Raw genomic sequence first — 16,945 nt, 5'->3', positions numbered from 1 at the left:
AGAGCTGCAGGGGTGAGGTGTGCTGGGCGGGGAGGGGGGGTCCCGTATGCCGGCCATCCTCTCTCCCAGGGGTGAGGTCCAGGGCCCCTGACCTCCCTGCTGCCCCTGCTCCTCCTCCCTGAGCCGAGCCCCACACACCTGCTCCACTGCACGCCCGCAGAGCGCGTGGCCGCAGCGCTCTTCTCCTCGTCGGTGGTGTTCTGCTCCTGCAGGGAGGAGCTGGCGGCCAGCTCCGAGAGCCTGCGCTCCATGATCACCATCTCGATCTCTGCAAGAGACGGGGACGCTGATGAGCCAGAGGGCTTCACAGACCTAGAAGCGTAGACATAAGCAGTTAGAAAATCAGCACGCGCACGTCACTCCCAACAGCTCCAGCAGATGTTCAGCAGCTCAGCACCGGCACCGGCACCAGGCTGGGGAGAAGCAGGACGGCCAGAACCGCTCACCTTGGCAACACCAGGAAACATGACCCTAATCTGAACAACAACATACTATTTGCAATCATTTATTGTATTTCATGATTTTAAAAAGGTATTTTACTTTATCGATACCACATTTCCTTCCCAAAGGATCTGCGGCAGCTTAGAAGACAGGACATGTGGTTACAAAGACCTGACCAACCCACGGCAGCGTGTGAAGCTGCCGACAGCGCACAGGAGCTGTGTCCTCCTTTCCGCTCTCCTTCTGGAAGGCACCGGGAGGCTAGGAACCTCATTTCACATTTTCCCCAAGTAAATCAGAGTGACGTACAGCAACGACTTAAGCATGATGTGCATTTCTGTTTTCAGAAAAAGCTGGGGACCTCTAGAGAAAAACATCCGGAACTAAAGGTGGACAGCTGGGCTTCCAGGGGTCCCTGCCATAGAACCTCGTTGTGAGGACAAGGACTTTCTCAGCCAGTGTCTGAACGCAGGTACAGACCGCTTCCCCCATAACAGGAGATGCGATGCTGGGGAGGGGGAGACGAGCTGGGGAGGGGGAGACGAGGAGAGAAACCTGGGCTGTTTCCAGGGGCTGAGTGAGTACACCTGGGGCTCCACCGTGGCCCCCACCCTCGGGCCTCCTAGCTGGCCTCTGCATCCTTCCTTGGCCCCCTTGTTTTCTCCACACCAACCTGAGGGATTTGTAAATGGGAATTAGCTGATGTCAATCTCTGTTCTGAAACTCCTGGTGCCTGTCCACTCTATTCCGGGTAAAATTCACAGGGCATCCCGGCTGGCCCCTCCACCTCCGCCCTGTGGGCACCCCACGCTCCAGGTGAGGCAGCTTTCCACTGCTTCTCAATGCCCTAAGCTTCTTGTGCCCCAGGGTCTTCGTGCAGCTATTCCCTCTGCCCGAGAGGCTCTTGCCCTTGGTCTTCTCTGCACAGGTGTGACTCAGTCACGCCCTCTGACGCTCAGCTCAAATGTCGTTTCCCAAGATGTCCTTTCCACCTGCTTTTCGTTTACTTCCTTTTAAATGATTAGCTGCATATTTTGCTCAGATTTCATTTCTTTTTCCCAACTTTTTTTTTTTAAGTTTTAAATGACCACAAGACCTTCATTTTATTTATTTTTATGTGGTGCTACAGATTGAACCCAGTACCTCACACACACGTGCTAGGCAAGTGCCTCTACCCTGGCCCCGGCCCCCAGCCCTACTCTGTGGTAGGGTCCCTCCTACCTTGTCAGGGGTAAATCCTCTAGGCCTGACACTTTCTCAGATTTTCCTTGATCTTGAGACCTTGGCAGTCTGATCAGGGACTTTAAGAAGTCCCTCATCCTGAGTTGACCTGATGCTTTTCTGACAATTTGACTGAGGTGAGGTTTGGGGAGAGGAAGATGACAGAGAAGTGTGCTTCTCACAGCGTCGTCTCCAAGGGACACACTAGCAACATGGCTGAAGACGCTGATGTTGCTGTTGCGCGTTTAACAAGCTAACCTTCATCAGTGTCCCCACTGCCAAGTTCCTTTTCCTCTCTTCCACACCACGCTTAAAGAGTGGAGCTGTGTTCTACCTCCCTGGGTGTCCACACAAACTATTTGCAGTTATTCTACCCAGGGGATTTGTCCTCTCTACCTTTACTTTGATTTTGCTTAGTTTTTATAACTACCTGGATTTTATATTATCTGGTTTTTCCATTGTTCACTATCAGCGGACTGAGGCTTCGCAGGAGAAGCCGTCCCATCTGTCCTGTTCTTCCCGTATCTCCAGAGCCTAACCTAGGGGCTGGCAGAGCACAGGTGCACAGTGACTCTCTCTTGAGTGGACATATGGATGACTGCACTGACGGAGCCCAAGGAAGTTTCGGCAGTCAGCAGGGCAACGTGTCACTGTGGCTGTGACGTGCGGCAGGGGCGGTCCACAGCTGATTCAGATCTGTGATGGATGTGCACATAGTTTTCTTCCAGGAGACATCTGACCCCACCACTCTTCCTGGACTGTTAGTGGGACTGTGCGTGCAGCCCCTGGGGCGTGCAGGCCACACACCTGCCCGGGGCCTGGTCTCTGGGAGGCTCACTCTCCAGAATACCCTGCCCTTTTGATCTGAAGGCAATGCCACAGATGAGAGGCTCCCACGGGGTGGTCCCCATTACACGCTGAGAGCCAAGAATGACTTTTAAGTGGTCTCTGGACAAACTTTCTGTCTATATGGTTTCAGAGTTTTTTTTGCTGTTGTTTTTGTTTTTGATGGGCATTTTAAGAAAATTCTAGCCGTACAGAAAGTCATTCTTTGGTGCATATTAACACTGAGTGAGGGTAAATTTAAGGAAAAAGCCAATTCAGAGAAAGCTGGGCCAGCAGCAGCCCAGGCAGTGCAAGACAACAGCTCCTCCGCTCCCTGCACGCTCCTGCCCAGACGCCCGTGGTGCCCGGCCACCCCCGCTTCTCCAGTGGGGTCGGCTGCCCCAGGGGTTGCAAGATGACTCACTAGCTAGCAGCTCCTTTTACCGCTTTAACTGTCCTCATCCTTGATATGGCTACTGTGTGTGTTTTAAGCCATACATAGGATTAGCACAGTGATACAAATATGTATGACTTACCATGAATACACCTATATGCTCTTGGGAGATGCAGGCTTAGATCTCATATGTGTTTGCGTTTACTGATAAAAGCATGCCATCAAAGACATCGGAAGTCTACCAGGGAAACTGTGAAGCCAGCCTCCTGCCGACCGCTGACCTCACCAGCCACCACAGGCCATCTCCCCTGGGCTTCAAGTTCACGTCCCCAGGCACAGCCCTGCCCCTCCTGGCTGACATGGTGGGAACGCAGTTCCCAGGACTCCTCAAGATCACAGCAGCGAGCCCCAGTCCCTGGTGAAAGGGCCAAGCCTCCACCCGTCCTCTTTGCATCTTTTAATCTCCCTGGACCACACCAGAAGTCTGGGGCAGAGAAGTTCATCTGTCCAGTGCTTGTTGGCTTTTTTTTTTAAAAGCAGCTCAACCTTTGTATTTCTGTAGAGCTGGGGAGGGAGCCCAGGGTCTCACACATGCTGGGCAAATGCACAACTAAACACAGCCTCAGTCCCTCCACGTTAATTTGAATGACAGCTTTGCAGGGCTTGCTGCCATGACGGCAGGTAAGAGCAGGCTGCTCCAGGTGGAAGCTGGTGGATGCCAAATGTTTCTACCCACAGGATGCCTCAGGCACTGCACTAACGACCCTTTTTGGAATCCTGGGGTTTCACAAAAATCTGCCTGAAAACCACTGGTTTGGTCCAAACCTGGACACTGTATCTGAGGAACAGCGCCCGGATGTGCAGTGGCTCTTGACACAGCTTCATGTGTGGCAAAGCCGGGACTGTCCCCACCCCTCACCCCTAAAAATGCAGGGTGAAAGCTAAAACTAGCCCCCTTGAGCCACATCACGCCCTGGCCCAGGACAAGGCCCTCTCCACACAAATCGAGGTCTGTGAATCTCAGCTGTGCCCGCCAGGCGCTCCCAGGGCACCCCACCTTCGCCCTCAAGCCAGCAGAGCTGTGGAAGGAGCTGTTCCACTCAGATCAGTTTCCAGATGAGGGAGAATTTTTTATTTCTAGTTGTAGATGGATACAATACCATTGTTTTATTTATCTGCCATTTATTTATTTATCTATGTTTCCATGGTGCTGAGATTCGAAGCCAATGCCTTACGCGTGACCGGCAAGTGCTCTACCACTGAGCCCCCCCACCCCCCAGCCGTTTTGAACAATGCTATTCGACACTCTTAAGGTGCCAGATCTCACCTACGGGTGAAATGCTACCTAGCGCAGAAGTGGCAGGTAGGAGGTTTGCGAGGAGAGGGTCTCCCCAGGTTCTCACTGCTCTGAAAGGGACACCACAGCCATCTTTAGAAGAGGATGCTGAAGAGGACCAGCCTGGCTGATGATTTAGGGTCTTGACGAACCCCTTGCCATGCTGCACCAGGTCTGGCGTGGGTCTGTGCTGCCTTTTGGGCCCCTCCTCCCACTTGTCCCTGCCGACACTGTCCCTGTGCTGGTGCAGCCCAGCTTTCCTCCCAGGGGCCACGTGCCACACTGCTGCCACCAAGGAGCAGTTCAGTGGGCTCATGTGGACTGATTTCCACAGGGACCTGGGGCTGATGACAGACCCTCAGAGGGGTCCACCTGACCTCGGTCGCAAGGTGAGTCACTTCTGCTTTGCAGCGTGGGGCTGCAGCGTGACCTAGCCGCACACCTCCACGTGTCTGCCTGTGTGCTCTCTGTCCTGCAGGTGCACTGCCTGCACAGCTTGTCTGATCATTTTATTCAGCTGTCTTTTTCCACTTAAATGCAGGTTAAAAGAAAAGTTTAAATCACTATTCCAACCTTCAACCTAGCAGACCCACTAGGAGCAATTCATCTGGTAGATACACCTTCAACAACAGGAAAATGCATGTGTACAAGGGTAGTTAATGCAGTATTTTTATAACCCCCCAAAACTGGAAAGTCCCTAAACGTCCTGCAAAAGAGGTCGGTACAGGCACAGCGCAGCTGTTAAAGGAATGGGGAAGAGCCCTGTGGAGGGAGAGAGGGACTTCCAGAGCTACTGCCGAGCAGAAAGCGCACACACAGCCCACGGCCCTGTGGGCAAGCTGGCACGGACACCAGCCACCTCGACGCACTCGTGCTCACAGAAAGAAACAGAAGACAGACTGCAGACAGAGAAGGGGTGAGATGGAAGGCGTGTGGGGGGGGACACACTGCTTTCAGCACACCTTTTTGCTCAGTTGTGTTTGTTTTATACACTTTCACAGTTTTATGTTTTGTAATACGTCCCATCTCGGTCTTCTGAAAGGACCAAAACGCAAAGACGTCCCAGTAGCAATGAGAACACTTGGTGCCAGATCTTTCAACTGCCCACTGAAAGGAAACAGGGCTTTCCAGAGAAGTGGCTAATGGCAAGAATGAGCAGACGAGGTGCAAGATGAAGTGCAAGATCTCCACAGGCCAGGAAGGCAAGGGGGCTCACCACAAGGACACACAGCCAGCTGGGAAGGTCCCCATGGGCCCAGTCTGGGGCGACTTAAACACCAAAATCATTAAATAGAGCAATGAAATATAAACCATTAAAAAGATGAAGACCATGACCTTAAAAAGTAAATAAGAGAAGATGGGACCTCGCACAACGCAGTGACCAAGGCAGACTTTCCAACACGGAGAGCAGTCTGCTGCTGCAGAGCCGTCACTCTGTGATCGTCATGGTGAAGACTGGGTCAGGGGAGAACCATCAACGGATGTCAAAGCTAAGCAGGAATTGTGAAGAGCTGCATTATCTCAAACTGTCCCCCAGGACTGCTTACTAGTTGTAAAAAAAAAAAAAAAAAGAGAAAGTTATTACGTGGTAGGGAAGCTTGCAACACATTAACCAGGTGACCGAAATGAGCATCACCAGAAAAGACAGAAGGATACCATGTGCCTCTTGATGTGACACCCTGAAAGGACACGGGCATCGCTCCAGCCAAGCATGCAGGACCACAGTCTAATCACAGGAAACGTCAGGCCTCACGGCACAAAGGAGCGGGGGGTCTGCAGTTTTCAAAACAGTCAGCACTGGGGCTGGGGCACAGGTCACCTTAGCACGTGATGCGTATGCAGGGCCCTGTGCTCTCTCCCCAGCACAAAGGGAAACCAATCCAGAGAGAGAGAGACGCCAGGGCGGGGACGGGCTCCAGAGGTAAGAGGCTGGAGACTCGACAAGGGAAGGCACCACCAACCTGGACTCCCACACACACCACTAGAACACGGGGAGAAGGGAGGACGACGAAGCCGTGACTGTGGTGCAGAATGGCGACACCGTACCCAGCAAACGCACGCTGACACTTTAGGAGAAAAGGGACAGGATGGACGTAACTTGTTCCTCGAACAAGCAGGTGGAGGGGAGTGTGCCGAGAGCACGAGAGTCGGGCCGTCAACCTTCTGCTCTGCATCCCTCTGTGCTGTTTGAGTGTTTATAAGAACAACACCTGTGTGTTCCTTTTTTAATTACCGAGATCAGCAAAAATATTTCCATTTCAAAAACAAAACACGAAACCAGAACAGCAACAGACAAGCACCATATGAGTCCACCTAGGTGAGGTCCCTCGAGTGGAAAGTCTAGGAGATGGAAAGTAGAGCAGTGGCTGCCACAGGTGGGGGCAGCGGATGGGGCATCTGTTAGGTACAGAGGTTCAGTTGTGCAAGAAGAGAGTTCCGGAGAGAGATGGTGGTGACGGATTTATAACCCTCGGGCACCACTGCACACTTAAAATGGCTAAGACGGCCAACCTGACGTTGGACGTGTGTCTTAAAAGGCAGCAAAGCCCCATCTCTCAACCGGCCGTCCGGGCAGGGCCGTGCAGGCCAGAAGAGGCCCGGGGGCCTTGGCACCCACGGACAATGACTTCTGCCTCGTGATGTGACGGCTCTGGTGCCCTCCTCGGCCTTCCACATCACAGCACAACCCGTCAACTCTCCCAGGGGGACATGTTCTAACCCGACTTCATTTGGTAGATGAAGTGCTTGTCAGGGACATGGCAGGCATGACCTCCCAATGGCCTTTGAATTTACAAATTCAAGGATTTCTCAATCGGCCTCTGGGTACTATACATCAGGAATCACAGCGAGATGACCATGGAAGAGGGAAGGGAGAAGGGAAGGGGCCTTCCGAGGAAGGCTGGGGAGGGAGGATGAACTGCTGGTTACCCCAGAATTAAGAGGAGGACTGCGTGCTATTGGCTGGCTCTGGAGCAGTTTCAGGAAGCAAATGGTCCCTGACAGTAAGTGCGTTTGCTTGCACTGAGAGTATGGGAGACCCTTCCTTTGCTTCTTAGAGTCTCCGACTGAGCAGGGGATTGGGTTGAGAACGGTCTCTGGGAAGCTGTTCTTCACGGGTGACCCTAGTTCACCTTCCATCTTCCGCCTCACACCAGTTAAATCCACTGCAGGAGCTGACACCCACGGCTCCATATCATGCCGGGCCCACTTCTCCCCCCATCTTCCCACTCTGTCACACACTCATAACCACATGCTTCATTTATTAGTGACAGATCCCCACGGCAATTGCCTGGGGATCTAGGCACAGAACCCACCCAATCGGTCTCAAATGCCCCTTCAGTTCTTCACCCGGTCCTGCATCTTGGACAGGGTTCCAATACAGTGTCCTTGAACCATAAGCTAAAACCTGTGGGGTGAACGCTCTATGATAGCCTGAAGCCTGGGCATGAGATAGCCCCCTCCACAAGTGGAGAAGCACAGAGAAGGCAATGCCTAGTCCAGAGTCACAGAGCTGCGCAGGGGTAGGGCTGGGATTCAGACCCCAGCTTCCCGACAGTCCCTGGCTCACTCAATCAGAATACCACCAGTCTTCACCAGGTGAGCCAGCAATGAGGTAAGGTTCCATCTAATTCTAGTGGAGACTTGAAGAAAAAAGAAGGATGCAAAGCTGGGGGTCCAAATTTGCAGGGACCCTGAGTTCCGTGGGCCTGGCAGGTGCAGTCATTCCAGCTGCCTTCTCTCCATGCCCTTGCTGGAGTTCCAGGAGAAGAGAAGCCCGCACAGTGGACTTCTGCCTGGTCCACGGCAAAGAAGCCAAAGCCAAGCCCTGCTGTTGGAACAAGAAGTTCACACGATCCAATCTCTTGTCTCAGGTGTCCTAAGAGAGAAGCCAGCACCCTGGGATGTTGGGCTTCCTGGACAGCGTGAATACTCTGTTAGCTACAGGGACCAGGACATCCCTTTTCTTCCTTTTAATACTCGATTTCTGCAAATTTAGGGGCCCTGTGATTTCTTGGTTTCACAATGAGTCACTCGTTACTTGGGACCTGAGGTAGAGCACATCTCTTTGCAAACTGGGGATGGAGTGGACGGGCCGGGGTGCACATTCACCTCACACAGCGTCCGCGTCTGGGCTCAAACGTGGAGGAGGTGTGAATTCTGGGTGCTACAATTTAAAAAACACATTAATGCCACACTCAAATCAGGTCATGGCAAAACTGAACCTCGTGACACATGCCCGTTTTATGCTGTGTTTTTAAGTAAAGATTTCACTACTAGAATGGGGGTGGCAGAGATGGGGGGTTAGTGCCAGTATCTCTTTAAGAGTCTCCTGAGTCCGTCTGTCACAACCAGATTGTCAACCATCTCTTAGAGATCCAGGGACAACGAAAGGAGCTTGCTAGAGAAGGAATAACACGGAGAAGAAAATAAGCCACATACCCACCTCAACGCAGGAAGGGAGAGAGGAGACGGACATCAGAGGGGCAGGGAGTGCCCAGAATTAGTGGGCCTTCTGGGGGAGACTCTGCTGTTTCTTCTGGCCCTGCACCCATGCCCCTGGCTTCTGAGGAACACATCCCAGATTTTATCAGAGGAGCCACAGTAGGATAGACACCTGTCCCAGGCCTGGCCACCCTGTCCTCTGGTTTGCAACATGAATGAGCGGCACCCGTGGGCCTGACCGCCTTCCAAGTCACAGCAATTAACAGCTGTGGGGGGGCTGTCCAAATTCTAGTCTAAGGAGAGACACTGACCACCTGCACCTTCAAACACAGCGGAACTGAGAGACCACACACGGGACTCAGAAAGCTCCAGAGCGGAAGTGCTGCTGCCCAGGAGGATGGAGCCGTGAACGCCGTGTTTATGCACGTGAGTCCAGGGGGATGATGGCAGGACCACCGCATTCTGGAATGATTCATGTGTTCAAGAAATTAGGAAGGCAGCAAAACTGTGACGTCACCCAGCTGCGCTCTGGAGTCAGCATCAACTGCCCATTCTAAGCCTGTGGGGAAATTTCTGGCTCATCTGGCACAATGTGGCCAAGTAGCCGCCTGGAAAGCCTCTTTTGGGGGCTGGTGAAACTCTCCCCTGTGCCCTCCACAGGGCAACTGGCTTCGGTGGCAGGGAGCCCTCCCTCCCATCCCCGCAGTCCAAGCGTGCTGAGGTGGCTGGCCATTCCCGTTCGCAGGGACTGGGCCACCCAGCTGACTAACTGATTATGCTTTGGGGGCCAAGCCTGCCCTGTCCATATCACTGTTAGTCAGAGCCGAGGGCTGGCGAGACAGCATCCCTTAAAAGTACTGGAACAAAGGCAGGAGCATCTTTCCAAGACAAAATGGAAAAGAACACAGTGTACAAACTGAGGTGAAGTGTCCGTTTCCCCCCAGTGTGGCTATCCGGTGATGGCTAAACCAAGAGGTGAAACAGACAACTTTCTTCCAAGTTAAAAAAAAAAAAAAAAAAAAATTACAAGATGACCCAAATAAGCAAATACAGATGGCTTGCTTTGTGTCTGCCCCTCAACCTCCCCACCAAAGTGGCATTTGTTGGCAAAGGTTCCCCATACTACACTTTAATCAGAAACCAAAGCAGGCCAGAGGTCCCAGTCTCAGAAAGGGATCTGGGTGGCACCAGGGTGACCTGCAATCATTGCATTCACTGACGACTGCTAAGAAAATCACAGTGGGGCCAGCAGGGTGGGGCCAGCAGGGTGTGTTCTAGTTGCAGGATCGCAGGCAACTGCCAAAGACCCTGAACTCCCAGCCACTGCTTCAGCAAGGGGCTGTGGCACAGCTTCAGCCGCCCTGGACTGGAGGCTGGGGGAGCTGGCTTCGGTGCCAGGAATGTGCCCCCACCCCAGCAGACCACAGCCAGGCGGCCAAGAGGGGGCTGCCTTTCTCCCGGGAGGTCCCGTTCTTCCCTCCAGCGAACAGAGCTCTACCCCACGGCCACCAAGCACAGAGTCCCATCACCCCTCCCCCAGGGCCTGGGCCACAGCCAGAGGCCCCATCTGTGTGGCTGTGAGCCTGGTCCATGACACAAGAAACTGGCCCATTCTGTGTACTTAACCCCAGAGGAAATGCTCTCCAGTTCAAAAGGGTTCAGCATTTAAACAAGAGTGAGAAAAGAAAGCAACCCAACCACCCCGGCCAGGCAAAGGGGGGGACGCATTCTCTGGCCAAGCGCATACCCACCACGCAGCGCACCTCGCTCTAGACAGATGGGGCTGCTAAAAGCTCAGGGGGAGATTTTGTGGACTGAATTTGACTATGGGACTCCAAAAAAAACATAAATCTATTAAAAGTATATAATCTCATTAGACCCCTCTCTTTCTTCCACTGTGTACTAGGCACAAACCATTATTCCAAATTATCCGGGAGAAGAACAGTAGCAATGATGATGAAGATGACAATAATGATGGTCATTAGCAGCAGCGAACTCTCTTACAGCATCAGACAGGGACAGAGAACTGTTCTGAACAGATCAGATGTGCTACTTCTCTCTCTCTTTTTTTTTTTTTTGTGGTGCTGGGGATTGAGCCTGGAGCCCTGCCCAAGCTAAAGCAGACACTCTACCACTGAGCTACGTCCCCAGCCCTTTTTAAATTTTTATTTTGAGACAGGGTCTCACTAAATTGCTCAGGCTGGTCTTGAACTTGAGATCCTCCTACCTCACTCTCCTGAGCTGCTGGGATACAGCCTGTATCGCTGCGTTAGTTCTTTTAATTCTCAGAGTCACACTGCAAAGTAGACACTATTTGTGACCCTCTTTTTACAGAGGGGAGACCTTGCTCCAGGTTTCCCACTCCATGAGGTGGACTTGCGCTGGATCTGCTGTGACACAGCCCACAGCTGGCTCCAAACAGCTGGACTGTCCAGAACGAGGTGCACTGGTGGGCATCAGAGAGGAACAGAGGTGTCCATGGACATACACTAGGGAGCAGAGTAGCAGAGAGCACCCAGCCAGCGGCAGCCGGGGCGGGCGGCGCAGAGTGGTGCGGCTGGGGACTCACCTTCGTTCTCCCCACTCGTCTTCGCGCCTCTGGAACCACCCTCTGTACCTTTAGCCTTCTCGGCGTCCTCCTGGGCGTCCTCGGCAGCCCCCTTCTCCTCGTCCTCCTCCTCCCCAACGTTTTTGTAGTTGGGTCTCTTTTGCACCCGCCTCTTGCCCTTGTGCTTGTTCATCTCAAGGGACCGCTCCAGGGACTCGGTGGGTTTAATGAAGCACCGAATGCTGGGCTTGGCCTAGGAGTCCAAGAAAGGAACCCATTAATTGGAACACTGGGATCTTGATGGATGTTTGCAAGCTGCTCCACAGTTTCTGCCTCCTAAACAACAAATGCTACTTCCTGGTCTAGAATTATGACTAATATCGTTACCATCATCAAAAAATCAGAAATAGCACCAGTTGCCATTTACTGCTCACTATCCCCATCAGAAATGCTGTGTTTCGCCAGACCAGCTCACACTTCCAGGTGTCTGCCGTACACAAGCTGCTCTACGGCTCTGATTGCGTTGCCTCATTTAAACTGTATGACACCCCTTAAGAGAGTGCAGTTGTCCTCATTTTAGAGATAAGGAAGGCAAAGGTCAGAGACACTAAGTGATCTACCCAAGGTTACAGAGCCTGGCGGCAGCTGAGCTAAAATCTAAACACATACCATCTGCACCACCTGCGTCTTTGCTACATACAGCACGATGACATTGCCATGTTTAAGTAAATCTTTGTTTTATATAAATGTGTGTGTGTGTGTGTGTGCGCGCGCGCTGTAGATGGACACAACATCCTTATTTTACTTATTTATTTATCTATTATTTTTTACGTGGTGCTGAGGATTGAACCTAGTGTGTCACTCAGGCTAGGCAAGCACTCTACCGCTGAGCCCCAAACCCAGCCCGGTAAGTCTGTTTCAGAAGAAACTGTCTCTCACTACAGGAAATGGTACATCAACCTGCCTCACTGTTGTGAAAATAAACAACAAAAAGACAAGGCGAGGCTCCCTGGAGGCAGCCACGTGCGGGCTCTCCCTAGCATCAGTGACACAAAGGTGTCCTCTCCACAGAAGACGCTTCTTCCAAGAGGACACAGGGCCCTCTCAGAAAATGAGGAAGGCCCCTGTCACCTATAATCCATATCCCATTCTCCTGTATCGAGATCTTCCTAACCACCACGATACACAGTCCAGTTCAAAGCTGAGAAAATAGAGGCCTGAGAGGCTCAGCAACCTGCCGGATGTCAGCCACCACTCAACTGCAGAGCCTGATTCTGAACCCAGGCTGCTCGACTCCAAAGCCCAAGCCTTGCCTAAAATAGCACCGTGTCGTCAGAAACTCAAACCCAGGTCTCAGCTTAGTATTCTTTTAAAAATATATGCATATAGATGGGCACTGCGGCACCTGTAGTCCCAGGCTCAGAGACTGAGGCAGGAGGATGGCTTGGGCCCAAGAGTTTAAGGCCAGCCATGGATGACATAGCAAGACCTTAAAACAAAAAAAAAAAAAAAGGAAAAATATATACATGCAAATCAACCACGTCTAGAAAGGAGTTAAGACGAAAGGAAACTGATTTTTAGTGCAGGGTTTTGATTGAAATGTTTCTCCCTTTCTAAACTCTGGATAAGCTTCAGACACCATTTTGTCATTAAGGAAAAAAAAAAAAAGATTTAGAATACACTTTTCCATTACCTTGATGTGGATCATCCATCTTACGAACGTACCCCAAAGAGAAACCATTTGTATTCCAGGGCCACTATACCTTGCCAACAAGTGGTATGTGCTCAAGGCACACAGATTAATTTCAATAATACTCAAAACAAAACCCAATTGAGAGCTAAATTAGCATCCAAATCCAAACATTCATTTTTATTTACCCACTTCGTATTAGTCAACCACAAAAATGACAAATCAATTGAGACATGGTTCTTCTGTCCAGGAAACCCAGATAGCATATCACAGATGCCAACAATCAAGAGGCCAGAGACGACAGCATTCAGAGCGTGCACTCCTTGGCAGACGGCATCCGTCAGAGCCCGCTGAGGATGCTGTGGGATCGAATGCAGCCCTGGGTGCCCCTCACCCTCTCCTGACCCACCGGTGAGGCCCCAGGACTAAGACTAGATTCCTCCCGTCACCACCTACTCCCTGAGAATTTTAGAGCATGCCATGCAATGGTCAGAGCTTGCAGACACAGAAAACCAAGGCCAAGTGCACAGCAACCCCCTGCCCCCAGTAAGAGGAACAGAAATTCACACGGATGGGTGAAGAAGCCCTTCCAGAGCCCTGTGTAGACAGGACTGTACAGAACAACTGGAGGAACAGAGGGAAGTGAAGCAGGGCTTGGGGCCATCAGAGTGGCCCGAACCCCAGACCAGCTGCCCAGTCACCATCTTTGTCTGAAATAGGTAGCAAATCATTCTGACCTTCTAGAACTAAATGAAAACGTGGATATAAAGTCTTCAGGGTTGGGGATGTGGCTCAGTGGTAGAGCATTTGCCTTGCATATATGAGGCCCTGTTTTCAATCCCCAGCACTGGAAAATAAAAAAAAAAAAAGGAAAATCCCCCAGAGAGTGGTGAAACAGTAATAATCCCAAGTGACAGTTACCACCTTCTTTTCTCTGCCTTTATCAAAAAGAAAAAAATTGACTGTAAAAATGAATTTCAGAACTTTCCAAAAGGATCAGTTTTTCTTGACGATCAGGTGTTTGGGTGGAGGGGAAGACATGCTTTCTGGGGAAATTTCAGATCTTTAAAAATGCAACCACCCGGTAAACAGCTGGAAATAACTAAAGGTCCATCGACTGGGGCGTGGTAAGGAAATTATGGTCCATCCATCCATAGATAAGAGATCCATGTGGATGTTAAGAAGTCGGAGGGTTTCTGTTCCTGGGTGGACTGATGCGGAAACGGTGCCAGGGTGAACAGGCATGTGGTGAGGTCCCTTCAGGAGAGCTTTTCAAAGACTACACACAGTGACGTAAGCACAGCTGTTCCTAGAAAGAGGCATAAGAATGTGACATTTCACCTCTGGGGAGAGAGAAGTCAGGCACTGGGTGCACACACCACACAAGCACTCTGTTTTCTCATTTGGTTTGAAATTTCTGATCATGTACACACAGTCTCTTTTCTCTTTTAATTTGACAATGGTTAGCTGGACTTTGGGTTCTGTGCAATTTTTGTTTCCTTTTCATTCTTCTGTATTTAAGAAGCTGGCATTTCCCCCTTAATAAACATACAGTCATCGTAGAGAAGCTAGTGCCACTTGGCTGGGAACGGAGGCAGAGATCTGTGACCGTTCCTGCTCAGAGGAAACACAGGGACCCTGAGCTCAGTGGGCAGCTTCTGGAGTTGGGGCCAGCTAAAAGTCACGAATGGAATTTCGATGGTAGCCCAAGGGCCTAACTGCTCCCTGCCGGGCCTGCACCTGCCTACTGGTTACGGCGGCCCTCCCCAGCCTCCTGCCCCTCCAGCCCAGGCTCTGGTCCTGGCTTTTTAAGGACAAACACTCTGGGAAAGGTAACTCCTCAGGCCGTGCCCAAGGCCTCTCAAGGAATGCGGGATGGATGGGGATCAGGGAGCACCCTATACAGCGGCAGGGACAAGGGTCAGGAGGGACAAGCAAGGCCTGGGAGCCAGGGTGGAGGAGGTGAAGCAAAAAACGCCACTGGTGAGAGAGAAGTCCCACGAGTGCTCCCTGCGAGGCCTGGCCTGTGTGCACAGCTGAGAGACCGGAACACGCTGCACGCGCACAGCAAGTCAGCTCCGTGGCAGTCAGCAATGCCCTTTACGGTAGAACCCCGTGGGGTCAGCAAGGAGCTCAGTGGCAGAGCGCCTGCCTCGCACGTGGAGGCCCTGGCTCCATCCCCAGCCCTGCTGAAAAAGAGAAACTATGTTCCATGGTTGGTGAAACACGGACACCGAGGTGCATCGCGTGTTCCATGGTTGGTAGATCTTTGCATGAAAATGCACAGAGAAAGGTCTGGAAGGACAGACTGAAGACAGTGGCTCTCTCTGAGGAAGACACGGAGGTGGGGACTTTCACTTTCCACCCTACCTGCTTCAATGTCACGCAGTTGTTCTGCCCTGAGAAAGGACTACCAGTGCCACCTAAAAGTAAACACACCTTTAAAAACCGTGTCCAATGCCACTGAACTCTGCACTTAAAAATGGTTAGGATGGCAAATTCAATGTCATATTTATCAACACAGTTCTTAAAAACCCAAAAGTTTTAAAAAGCACCTTTAGAAGTCAGAACAGTAATTACCGTGGTGAGGAGGGGCGTTAGGGACTGAGAAGGAGCTGTATGGGGTGCAAATTACACACCAGTGTAATCATGTGTACAAGATCATCAAGCCGTACACTACATTTTACACACAGGTATGACCAAATGAATAACAAAGCATCAAGCAGTGCACTAAGCTTACTAGACTTTTATGCAGTTTACTATGTGTATGTTAGCCCTCAATTAAAAAAAAAAAAAAAAAGGCTCAGCTAGAGGACTGTGAATAGATTGGAACAATGCCCTAACACAAGCTGGGAGCGAGCTGAACCTCGGGAGGAGCCTGGTCTGCTGGGCACCAGAGGCTCACCCATCTGTCGCTGAGCACTGGCTGAGCACAGGGGCTGGGGAAGCGCAGGAAGCCACCCCACCCCCTGCAGGACTCAGGCGGCGGCAGGGCAGGTAAGCTCTGCCGTACACACTGCAGCACAGCCCCGCAGCTGCCGGGAAGGAGGCTCGCGCAGGAACGGCAAGCTCTGCAAGGAGCCGGTGTGTGCTGCGGCTGGGCACGCAGGGTGTGCAGGGGCACTTTGCAGAGGGACCGCAACAGGTCTGAGTCTTGAATGTCAACGGGAGTTCACCAGCACCTCAGGAGGTAGAGAACAGGAGGGGCCAGCTTGGAACCTGTCTGTCAGGTGTGCCTGGAAGAGGCGCTCCCACTCTATGTCTCCTATGGCCTGGGCCACCTGGAGCTGGTGCTCTTGGTGACAGTGATGGTGTCCTTGGACACAGCAGATGCACAGCTGTGTGGACTTCCTGGGAGTCTGGTGGTAGTGCAGGACCAGCGAGGCCGTCTCAGCGGCAGCTGCTGAAATGCACTGACTGCAGAGGGGTTCAAGGCATGCATGGCTCAGAAGAGGGTCCAGGTGACCCAGCCTGAGCGCCCCATAGGCGCAACCCTTTGAACAGGTTTCTGAGCGCCTACTCAGGGGGTATGGTGGGGACAGAGGAAGCAGTGACAGGCAATGGCCAGGCGCAGGGACGGGAGGCACAGGCAGGCTGCCTGGGGATGAAGCTTGGCTGGGGTCAGGAGGAGGCAGTGGGCAGGGAAGGGAGGGGAGGCTGCACGGTCCTGGGACCCCGCGTGGACATGTCGGGTTGTTCCCACAACCAGGCTCTCCAGGGCCTGGTCCACCAGCATTCTAAGGAACAACTTGGATCCTTTGTTCAAAAGGCTCTGCTCTTCAACCACACCAAGCAGGAGAAAGGCTTTCCCTTAAGAAAAGAGGTAGGCTATACCGACAGAGCCATGCCAACATCAGGCAGACCCAGCTCTGAATCTCAGGCCCACTTTCTAGCCAACGGACTTGACCTGTGAGCCTCGGCTTCCTCATCTGTAAAACAGAGACAAGAGTGGCTCCATCACAGGTCAATATGAGCTAAAACGAGATCCTGCCTGCAAAAACGCCTGGCTTGGCACCGACAGACACATCCTGAACATTCTCATTTATT

General features: G+C 52.0%; 1 protein-coding gene across 5 annotated transcripts in view; it reads right to left on the bottom strand.

Moving 5' to 3' along the window:
• Positions 1-16,945, bottom strand: part of Clec16a (C-type lectin domain containing 16A) — a 176,648-nt gene that overhangs the window by 115,064 nt on the left and 44,639 nt on the right. For 4 of the 5 annotated variants that reach the window (XM_046445555.2, XM_046445581.2, XM_046445592.2 and 1 more), the window contains exons 10-11: positions 11,230-11,461; positions 139-268 (exon numbers count right to left, since the gene is read on the bottom strand). In XM_046445555.2, the coding sequence (XP_046301511.1) occupies positions 139-268; positions 11,230-11,461 (362 nt within the window). The remainder of the gene's footprint in view (positions 1-138; positions 269-11,229; positions 11,462-16,945) is intronic. The other variant, XM_046445565.2, reaches the window with a different exon arrangement.

Source organism: Marmota monax, unplaced genomic scaffold, assembly GCF_021218885.2.
Source record: "Marmota monax isolate L192 unplaced genomic scaffold, Marmota_monax_Labrador192_F-V1.1 WCK01_AAM20220418_F8-fsc00035, whole genome shotgun sequence".
In the NCBI taxonomy this organism is placed as follows: Eukaryota; Metazoa; Chordata; class Mammalia; order Rodentia; family Sciuridae; genus Marmota; species Marmota monax.
The sequence above is the reverse complement of the archived record's forward strand: the minus strand, read 5'-3'. Positions and strand labels throughout refer to the sequence as shown.